This window comes from Oryzias melastigma, linkage group LG22, assembly GCF_002922805.2.
Source record: "Oryzias melastigma strain HK-1 linkage group LG22, ASM292280v2, whole genome shotgun sequence".
Classification (NCBI taxonomy): domain Eukaryota; kingdom Metazoa; phylum Chordata; class Actinopteri; order Beloniformes; family Adrianichthyidae; genus Oryzias; species Oryzias melastigma.
Window position 1 is genome coordinate 12,689,388 of NC_050533.1, and position 11,057 is coordinate 12,700,444.

General features: G+C 36.8%; 1 protein-coding gene across 1 annotated transcript; it reads left to right on the plus strand.

Moving 5' to 3' along the window:
- Window positions 1–780: 780 nt before the first annotated feature.
- ivd (isovaleryl-CoA dehydrogenase) lies at window positions 781–10,653 on the plus strand. Its single transcript, XM_024268857.1, has 12 exons — window positions 781–912; window positions 2,360–2,449; window positions 2,598–2,649; window positions 2,729–2,898; window positions 2,986–3,079; window positions 4,853–4,983; window positions 5,068–5,164; window positions 5,491–5,584; window positions 5,823–5,904; window positions 5,975–6,079; window positions 6,159–6,231; window positions 10,016–10,653. Exons 1-12 carry the CDS (start codon window positions 781–783, stop codon window positions 10,147–10,149), a joined length of 1,254 nt encoding a protein of 417 aa, XP_024124625.1. The 3' UTR covers window positions 10,150–10,653.
- The last annotated feature ends 404 nt before the right edge of the window (window positions 10,654–11,057 follow it).

Consider the following 11,057-nt stretch of genomic DNA (forward strand, 5'->3'; position numbering starts at 1 on the left):
ATGTTCCTATAAAGTGTACTCCAGATATAATGTCCGGGTTTGCCCATGACAGTACGGTTTTGTTCATGCAAGTAATCGAGATCATAAAAGTTTACGGTAGCTAAAACATTTGTATTTTTGTCAAATTAAATAAAGAAAATAGAGATGCCACATGTTTTTGAACCTTTAGTCATATTTTGCCCCTAGTTACTATGCTATAGAAGTTGGCAGAAAACATAAATATATTTTATTCTTTTTAAATCCTTCCTTTTAACTGTCTGAAACAGCAAAAACATCAATATATTTTCTCTTTACATACTGGTATGTGCAATTCTTTGTTTGCAGTATAATAGATAGCAGATGCAGAATATATTGCCTTTTAAATATTTTAAGGGGACATTTTCATCTTTAAAAACATTTTCAAAAAAAGAAATGAATTAAAACATCAAATGTATTGTATTAGATGATAAAAATATAGGTGACAAAAGTCAATGAAATGCTTAATCAATAGTTTTACAACTCAATGTCGCTGATAAACCATTTTGTTTTCGAAAAAAGACAAAAATCTACCTGTCTACTAATTTAGAAATGAGCCTCGTCACACCATGTCCACTAGGGGGCAGCAAAGCCAATAAAGTTTCTTATGGAGCTCTAATAAAAAAGAAAAAGAAGAGAGTGGACGTGGGGACGTCGTGACGTCGTTGGTTGCATGAAAATAATGTCAGCGTGATACATCTCGACCTTTTACCTCATTTCCAGGACACACAGAGTCTTTTGACCCAAGCCTCCTGGAGCAACAAGATGTTCGCCGTCAGAAACTCGCTGCGCCTTTGCTCCAGGTTATCCAACCTGGCTGTGGTGAAGCGAGGATGCGCTGGAACTTCTATCCCCGTTGACGACGTGGTGAACGGACTCACAGACGACCAGATCCAGGTTAGCTCCTCGGGCGGCTTCTGTTAGCATAACAAAGTTTTTCTGTGTCCCTTGTGAGGAGCTGGAAGCGAAACAATAAAAAAACAACTCTTTTTACTTTTGCTAATGCATAAAACAACGACATAGTTGTTATTTTTTGGTGGAAAAGATGGAGCTAATAAAGTTCACGCGGGGCTATAGCAAAATGTTTGCTAACAACAACGGAAGCAGACAAAATGTTGTTTTACAATAAGAAATTGATACATATAAACATAAGGCAACAACAGTTCCTACAATTACTTTTTTTGAACGATTAATCAATAATTATATATTTAAAAAAATCTTAAAATAAGCTGTTTCGTTTATTGGTTTTACTTTAAGGTAGAATTTGGTTTCTTGAAAAGTTGCTTTTGACCAATATTTATCCAGGCAGACATGTTTGTCTGCAGGTGTGATTGCTGGACGCTGATTGGAGAAGAACGGAGGGTGGAGCTCATAGTAACAATTTAATTGGTTGAAATATTCCTACCCATTTCTTTTGTTTAAAATCAACAAAAAGCATGTTTTGAACATAAAAATACATCTTTGTTTTTTTATGTTTATTTTATTTTTTATAAAAAATCAATAATAGTGAAGTTTACAGTTTTCTATTCATACCAGGGTGCTCAGCACAATAGATTAGCTGCACTGGAGTTCTTGCTTACAGTGGTTGTAAGATTGTTGGGTTTCTGTCCCACTTGTTTCAAACTCTCAGACATATTCCCTTCCAGCACTCTTCAAACACTTCCCAATGTTTTTATGCACTAAGGACTTAAAAACAACTTTTTTAAAAATGGGGGTATTTTTAGATCCACATATATTCTCTGTATTTATCAATATCATCAGAATAATATATTTTTTTGTTACGTAATGATGTGCAATCTTTTCTAAAATAGATGTCTGCCCTATTTAGAGCACCCCTAATCAAATGGTACCATTCATTCTGCATGACCCCCTTCAGTTTTAAAAAAGATTATAAAAACAGTAGGACATATTTTTGTTTAATACAGAATTGCAACAATAGTGAAAACCTTTTTTGGGGAAGCAACAGCTCTAAAATTTATAATTAAATGCAATTTATTGAAATAAATTGCAATTCCTAGATATATGGACATATTTATATTTATAAAATATTTTTTTACTCATAGTGATACATTTTTCTGCAGATTAAATACTTTTCCTTTTGCTGTGAACAGCTAACCTCCTCCTTGAACTCCTTTTGGTGAATAAAAAACAATCGCAGCTTGATGGTTTGATTCCCGGATTTGAGCAAAGCACAAGAACCGATTATTTGGGTGCAGACACAAGGTTTAAAATACTGTAATTAAAGATACTCTAACTGCTTGTGCTAATATTATTTCTTCCTTCTCACAGTCTTAGTCCAAAAACAGGCTCATTTATTAACCTCCCAGTGTGTTTCTTTTCTCAGTTAAGGGAGTCGGTTCGTAAATTCTTCTTGGAGAAGCTTGCCCCGTATGCAGATGAGATCGACAAGAACAATGAGTTTCCAGGAATGCGGGTGAGTGTTTGAGTGGGATCACAAGGTTTGGGTTGGAAGGACTCTGAAAGCAGAAGGACAACACACCTCTACTGTTGTGTTGGTTATTTATACACGAACTACAAGCAGGACCTTTTTTTAGTGAGTCATGTGACCCTCCCCTCTGCAGGAATATTGGAAAGCAATGGGGGACATGGGACTGCTTGGCATTACAGCTCCTGGTACTTCTTTTTATACTTAATATTGATCAGTTTTATTTTATTTGTAAAAATGGGATTAAGCTGTATGCTCCTCCCCCAGTGGAGGATGGCGGTACAGGACTAGGCTACCTGGATCACGTCATCGTCATGGAAGAGATGTCCCGGGTGTCGGGAGGCATCGCTCTCAGCTATGGCGCTCACTCCAACCTGTGCGTCAACCAGCTGGTGCGTCACGCCAACCGCCAACAGAAGGAGAAGTACATGCCTAAGGTCAGAGTCTCTTAAAGCAGAGCTGCTGGTTTGGTTAAGCGTGAAGTGGATTTGTCAGCTGGAATGATCCTTTGATGACTCTGTTAGTTACTGTCAGGAGAGCACATGGGAGCGCTGGCCATGAGTGAGCCGAACTCCGGGTCTGACGTCGTGTCCATGAAACTGAGAGCCACAAAGACAGGTGAGGATCGTTCTGATTCACACCTGTAGGATCAGTAATAATGGGCTCTTATAGATCTATGCATTCAGGTGTGCTGCAGGTGTTTCTGCAGCTCTGGGAGCATTTTGTGTTTGTTTGCAGAGATGGATGTGTTTTTGGAGTGTGTAATTATAGCCCAACTACAATGCTGCACCTCGCTCATTCTGCCTCTTAGAGAGCAGCTGAAGTGTGGCAGCTGCAACACCCAAGTGGGCTAATTGGCTCCTAAATATGGGTCACACGATTACAGTATGATCATCACTGAAACGCACCAGTGAAGGAGCGACCTGCTGTGAGCTCGCAGCAGACGGGCTCATCACAACAACACCACAAAGCTTTTTTTTTTTTTTTTTGGATTTAGCTCCAGTGTGGACATTTTATTTGACTACCGTAACTCTTCAACCGCAATTTTACACAATTAACATAATTCCAGTGGATTCTGAAGTGAACAAAAGCAGCTTTGGGCGGATATGCAACACTTAAAGCGACAAAATCAGATGATTCACTGTGATTGTGTAGGTAATTGAAGGTTTACGTGATGTCAAAAAGTGCCACAACACCTCAGGTGTTAAAGGGTTAAAGAAGCGTAGCTCCCTAACGTTAGCATTTTTACTCTATACGTCTGATTTAGAACGATTTTTTTTAATTATTGCACACGGATTAAAAAATATTGGATGTAAACGAACTAGATTTAAAAAAAATGCTGCCAAACAAATTTTTTACACCCTAGATTTAGTGTAGAATTCATGATATTGTGAGCTAGATTTTCACTTAACTCTACAGTTAACCATCAAAGTAGAAGCAAAAACCAGACCCCAACGTCAGCCACATCAAATTATTAAGGTGTGATGGAGAAATACTACAAAAAATTGTAAAATTTCACAAAAAAAACATATTTTTTTAAATGAAATAATAAATCTAATGTATATTCAGTTTTATTAACGGCGTCCTCATACCATTAGGCAATTGGTCACTGCATGTTTTAAAAAGTGGGTTTGGCTTGTGGGAACAGTTGTTGTAATAAATCCATATTTTTGATTCAAATCTCCTGTTTTTTCTAATAAATGCAGCTTTTTTCTCTGTAAAGTCAAAGGCTTCTTATTCTCTTTTCTCAAAGGTTCTTTTCAGCATAAAGAAGCTTTCGCAATGTGTTTGATTTTCTTAACTTTCATAGATTGGGTTCTTCTTTTTTGTTTGTTTTTTTGTTGTTTTTGCTGCCCCAGCTCTTACAGCTTAATAATGACATTGTTTTTGTATATGTGTAAGTTTCACAAGTCTTATCTTCTGCTCCTCTGATGCCTAAAGTCTTGTTCGTCACCAGGTGGTGGAGTGTGACGTATTTAAAACAGCAGATTGTTTCTGAGGCGGAGTCACCTGTCAGACTTTCAAGTATGTGAAACTCCTCATTACACACTTTATAGACTTTTCTCAGGCAGACATGACATTTTACACAGTTTTCTCTCTTGTTTAAACTCTCAAAGTTAAATCAATAAAAATAAAAGCATGCAAAATTGCTCTAAACCTTGTTATAGTGAGGGGACAAAATTAATAAATATAAATAAATAAAGCTGATTGGCTTTAGAGCAGAGGGTCATCATGTCATCGTCATGGAAACGAGGCAGTGGAGTCTGACCCTAGAGGCTGTTAAAACGTCCTGTCCCGCTCAAGTTGATTGATGGATTGTTTTTCACTCCTTTTTTTTCTCACTTCAACAACAGTTCGCTTAATTATATCTGTTGCTCCGACTTTTCCAAGGTGACCATTACGTTTTGAACGGCAACAAGTTCTGGATCACAAACGGGCCGGACGCAGATGTCCTGATCGTGTACGCCAAGACGGACCCCAATGCCTATCAAAGAGGAATCACCGCCTTTATTGTGGAAAAGGTAAATCCAACCTTTTAGCAGTGTTTTACATGTATAAGAAAATGATGTAAGGTGGTAATAATAATGTGTGTGCTCATCCATCAGGGCATGGCAGGATTCTCCACCGCTCAGAAACTAGAAAAACTCGGCATGAGGGGATCCAACACCTGCGAGCTGGTCTTTGAAGACTGCAAAGTTCCAGGCATGAAGTGAAAGTTCTCACTTTCTTTTTTTTTAAGAGTTTGTGATATTTTGATGTTTTCACACTGCTCACTGTTTGCTGGTGGGCGTGGCTAAATTCTGAGGTGAACCTGGAAGTAAAACCTCTAAATGCAGCAGTTGAGCAGACGCCACCTGCTCAACTTTTTCAGAGAAGAGCAAATCTGTTTGTTTGCTTTAATTTGATTACTGCATTTGCGTTAATTATCTTTGAGAACTTTTTAAATTTCTTTAAAAAAAATTTAAATCTTGCATTTTGCTCCTCGTTTATTCTGTTTTTAAACCATTTTTCCCTGTTATTTGTCACAGAGGAGAACGTTCTGGGTCCACTGAACAAAGGCGTCTATGTGATGATGAGTGGTTTGGATCTGGAGAGGCTGGTGCTCGCAGCCGGACCCGTCGGGTGAGGGGGATTAGACTAAACCCAGAATTAAGTTCAAGTTTTATTTGCATTTTGATTAAAACTATTATTGATATAAACGGATCATAGTAAACTGACCAATATTAAATTTTTCCCAGCACAGTTGAATCATTCTCAGATTGTTGGTTTCTCCATGAGTCACTCACAGAGCTGCACTTGTTTGTTTGTTTGTTTGTTTTTCTCTGGATGTTATAGTTTTAAAATGATTATCACTTTCCAGGATCATGCAGGCAGTTTTGGACAACGCCATTCCCTACATGCACGTCAGAGAAGCTTTTGGACAAAAGATTGGACACTTTCAGGTTGGATTGTGTATTTATATGTTTAAAGTTGTTGCGGCGTCCTCATTAAAAATCCCCTTCTTCTCTGCAGCTCATGCAAGGCAAGATGGCCGACATGTACACCCGGCTGAGCTCGTGTCGGCAGTATTTGTACAACGTTGCTCGAGCTTGTGACCGAGGACACTTCAGTGCAAAGGTTAAAAAAAAGCTGTAGTTAAAAAGCGAAGCATTCCGATTTTCCTTCCTGTAATCTGAATCCTTGTTTGTTTTTGCAGGACTGTGCAGGAGTGATCTTATATTGCGCTGAGAATGCCACTCAAGTTGCTTTGGACGGAATTCAGTGTTTGGGTAAGAACCAACGGAATCAAACACTATTTAGAGTTTTTCCTTTTCTGTATTTTAAGCTTCATGTAAAAATGTATAACTTTCTGTTCTTTTGAGTTTCCCATTTTAAAGCAGAAATTTTAAAAGAATAAAAAGTTATTTTCTCTGTTTTTAGAAATCTAAAAATATTGACTTAATTTGTCTGTAATGGAAGTGTTAGCTCGTAACCACGGTAACCAACCACTCTTTGGTGTTTGGATGGGTCGCTGCAAGGGGTTTGGAGCAACTATGATTTTTACAGACAAAAGGATTTTGATGTACCGATCACTGTTTGTATGTTGCTGCAATTTAAAGAAACAATTTCTGGTTTCAGGCAATGAAAATAGATCAATTTTTAACATGTTTAAATATTCTGTTTTCTTTCTTTTTAATCACAAAAATAAAAAAAGGTGTGCTCCTTAAGCAAAAAGTCCATTCTAACAGGATTTCAAAATAATGGATTTTCTTTTTTTAAATTCCATTTAAAAATCCAGCTTTTATTTATTTTTGTTTTTTGTTATTTTTGTTGTTAAAAGTAATCTTAAAAAACAAAAAGCTTTTCCATTTAATGTATTTCTGTTTTGACCTTGAAGTCATTTAAATAATATAAAAATAAGTAATTTTATTTTGTTAATCCAGTCATTTCAAACTAAAGGCTGTTTTGTAGTCACATTTAAATTAAAATTCAAAACAAGTTCATTTCTATATACCATGATGGAATTTAAAATAATTTATTTAAATAGGAATTGGTTGTGGTGAAGTTGTTTCAATTAAAAAAAAAATTAATGAAACATTGATCACCAAATAAAAGATCATTTGAGTACAGCAAGTTAACGTCATGAACTTGTTGTAGAACCTGTTGGAAGTCCGCTGTTCTTTTCCCTTCACCTGCTGTTTTGCTTCAAGCTAAACTGTAGTTTTGTGGCCAAAAAGCTTCAGGAAGTGGAGACTAAATGAGCTGGAAAAGCAGAGGAGAAAACCGCAGACTAATCTTTTGATGAAGGTGAAATGGGGACATGATGTGTGTGGTGAGCCTGTATCTGGGTTTTTCTCAAGATGCTCCGTCTCCATCGGACCTGTCTTCTATGTTCGAAGAACGACAACTTAAAGAGGATAATCTTTCCTCTCTAAAGATGGATTCACATCGAATGTGATTCGCTCAACAAATCTGCGTTTCTTGAGCAGCAAATTGGCGCCTCGACAAATTTGCCACGGCCGCATGTGGGAGGAGCTGCCAGCCGATGTTTTTAGGATGACTGCTATAAGGAAATCATCGGTAATCATGTCTTCATGTTTGGATTTATATGATTATTATTAAAATATTTTCCGGTACCGGGGGCTTCTATCTCACTCCAGGGGCTGTGTCTGTATGACAGCCACTTCCGCCGTGTTTCTGTGTCTCTGTGACTGAGCTTGAAGGTTCACTGTCTAGTATTAACCCAAGGGGGAAAAATAAAATTAGGAGATCTTTTTCCTTTCTTTTTTTAATGTCTCAGTGAGGCCCAAACTGGCGGCTCTTGTGGCTGTGCCGCCAATTTGCTCCTCGTCATTTAAAGGGAGCTGCTGCCAGACCTTCACGCCGCGCTCGTTGCTCAAATTGCGTCGCGGGTCTTCCCTTCTTGACACGTTCCATTGACCTAACATTAAAATTGGCCGCCTCCGCCACACAAATCTCTTTCGGTGTGAATGCTCCTTAAAATAATTCCTCAGACCCACTTACTTAGGAAGCATCCAGAACGAACCCTGATCCATCAAACGTGTCCTCACTGCAGTTTTATCATAAAGACTGTAGTTTTGCTATTAAAGGCTCTCCATGATTGATCTTTTTCTGTAAAGACGAAGTGTAGCTTGTGGTGCTCTGTGGGTTCTAGGTAGAGTTCTATTTTGTCATCTGTATTTACTTTCTTTCAATGTAACCATAAAGAATAAATAGCAGTAAAGTCTTCATGCTATGCAGATGATACCCAACTTTTTGTCCAGCAATAATGAAGAAGAATATCTAAAACTCAATTTTTCTTAAAGACCCACTCCAATCATCTTTTGATCTATTGTAAAAGCGTTCCCAGTATTTTTTTAAATTATGATTATGCCGTTTTTAGCCAAAATAAAAAACAAACAAACTAGGACATAGTTTCTGCAGAGCGGTAGTAGTAGCAGCCAACCCATTATATTTTCTCACACAGATATGATCTTTTTCAAAACTGCATTTTTTTGTCTGCTCCTGATTCACATGGATTTGAATAAAGAAAGGCTCAGAAATGCCATTTTCAGCTTAATATATGTCCTCTATCATCAGAACGCATGTTAAAAACACCATTCTCACCAGAGCGGTTTCTTAAATAAAGCCTTCTGTCCTCAAAGCTTTCATTCAGCGTGGTGGGAACACTGCAGCCGCTCACACAGTCAGTCCGCTTCATATCCACACGGTCTGTTTTCTTCTCTGCTGGGCTTTGTAAAAAGCAGAGAAGGGACAAAGTTATCGTTTCATCTTTGTCTGCGGCTGGAAATGATAACAGGTGAAGATGAGGGCCGTCTAGAAGTACCGTATCTCTTCTGTCATGTACTTTGTGTTGTTCTCAGTGAGCAACATTCATGTGATTTGTGTTGTGGCAACATCTGAATGATTGTACTTCACTTCGCTCAGTTTGGATTTATTAGGGGAGAATTGAAAAAACCTAAATTTTTACAGGTTTTTCATTGATTTTTTTTTTTTTTTTAAGGGAAAATTGCCTCTAAATTCAGATTAAATTTTTTTTCTCCACACGCTTCTTCCTCCTCACCATTCACAAGAGAATATCAATAATTCATCTGTTGGGGGTCCTCTTCTTAACTTCATGACACCTCTGCTCAGTTTTTTTCATTTGTTGAGTGAAATGATGAACGTTGAAAGAAAGTATTAATAAGTTGGTCTTTGGCCAGAGGTTTATAACACTGAAAAAGTAACTTAGGTCAGTTCTTTTTTTACCAAAATCCAGCAAAAGCCTTAAAGTTCCACTTCCTTTTCTAGAAAAATATACTTTATTTATATTTTTCTGATCATTAAGACATTTATTTCTAAAAATATAGCTTTTAAATATTTACAACAATTGAATTAAAGTGATATTATTTCTACATAAAAAAATCTTTTTACTTTTCACAACAGCACCTATGAGTTCCTTTCAAAATAAAAGCACCCTGTGTTAAATTTGATCCTCCTGCCGCATCAGATTTACTTGAAATAAAAAAAAGTAAGAACATCCTGACATATTATGACCACTGTTGAGTCTTCATCCTTTTTTTGTTTTCTATCAAATATAAACATAACACTGTTGTAGAATCCAATAAAACATTCTATACATGTACAGTGTAGTCCAATGCTTAACTCTTTAACACCTGAGGCGTTGACGGTGACGCCTAAACACAAAATGTTTAACGTGCTATAGCTTTTCAACCGTTAATAAAACGATCAACATAAATGTTGATTGTGTTAACAATTCAAAAATTACAGTAAATCAAAGAACATGAACACTGGAGTTCTGCTTTAAGTTTATTCTAAAATAAACAACTCTGATAATAGATTCAATCATTAACCATCATTTGGATCAGTCAATTGAAGTGGTAAAATCTAAACTTAAATTATCTTGAACCATTCATTCAAATTGTTCGCATTTCTCTTCAAAGCCAAAGAACCACACGTGGCTCTGGAGCCTCAGGTCGTCCCGCTGGAGCACGTTCCTTCCTTTTAGTCAAGGTTCTTCTAAATGTCATTTTCTGTCCTTTGTCCGTGCAGGTGGGAACGGCTACATCAACGACTACCCGATGGGACGCTTCCTGCGAGACGCCAAGCTGTATGAAATCGGCGCCGGAACCAGCGAGGTCCGCAGACTCATCATCGGGCGGTCCTTCAACTCCATGTTCAAATAGATGTCAGTGAGAACAAGGGGAGTGGTTTGTTTTGATTGCAGTTATTCACACCCGTCACCTTACTGCAGGATCACCTGATGAAGCCGGACGCACATATTCTGATCTTTGATACAAGAACGCATTAATCTGTCTATAAATATCAGCCCGTGATAAGTGACCTTGACTGTGAAAGTTGCTCAGAATGTGAGTAAGCAGAAGGATGTTGGCTCATTTAAACGCTCCTGAAACAGTTTAATTCTTAGTTGACTGACTTATTCAGAATTTTGTGACTTTAGAGGCAGAAATCAACATGTATTATCACCGTTTTTCCATTCATGATCACAAAACCGCCTGATTTTACTCGTCTGAATCAAAACAGTTCCACTGTAATTATGTGATAGTGTTAAATATGTGTACTTTAAGTCTCTGAATTTTGTTCTGTTTCTCTCTCCATCTTTATGTAGCTGTACAGTTAGAAAAAAGTATAAAATGATAGTTTTGTTTGCAATAAAATAAATGTCCGACTTTTGTTTCTTTAATTGATTCAAAATAAAACCCGTTTTTAAGCTTAATGTTGGTTTAAAATCTAAAATAACTCATACTTTGGAAGCCTAAAACCTTATTTTGAGCTGAGTATTTCTGGTTAATTCCATTTTACAAGAAAAATCATGAAGGCTCTGATAATTATCATATACAAATAGGAAAAACATGATTCATTTTGGCTTGAAATATTGTTTTTGAAGAAATTTTCCTCTGTTTTATTTCCAAAATTCTTGAATGAAAGGAATGTTAAAAAAAACGAAAATATGACTTTTTTTAAATGTAAAGTACAAAAATACAATAATTTAAAATTAATTTTATTCATAGATGTTGCATAAAGTTATGATTTTTAGATCCATTTCAAAATAAAAGCAATATATCACAGTTAA

Coding starts and splice junctions, on each gene's coding strand:
- ivd (XM_024268857.1), top strand. CDS start 781: ATGTTCGCCGTCAGAAACTCGCTGCGCCTTTGCTCCAGGTTATCCAAC. Junction 2,650..2,728: donor GCTTGGCATTACAGCTCCTG/GTACTTCTTTTT, acceptor CTCCTCCCCCAG/TGGAGGATGGCGGTACAGGA. Junction 5,165..5,490: donor TGAAGACTGCAAAGTTCCAG/GCATGAAGTGAA, acceptor TATTTGTCACAG/AGGAGAACGTTCTGGGTCCA.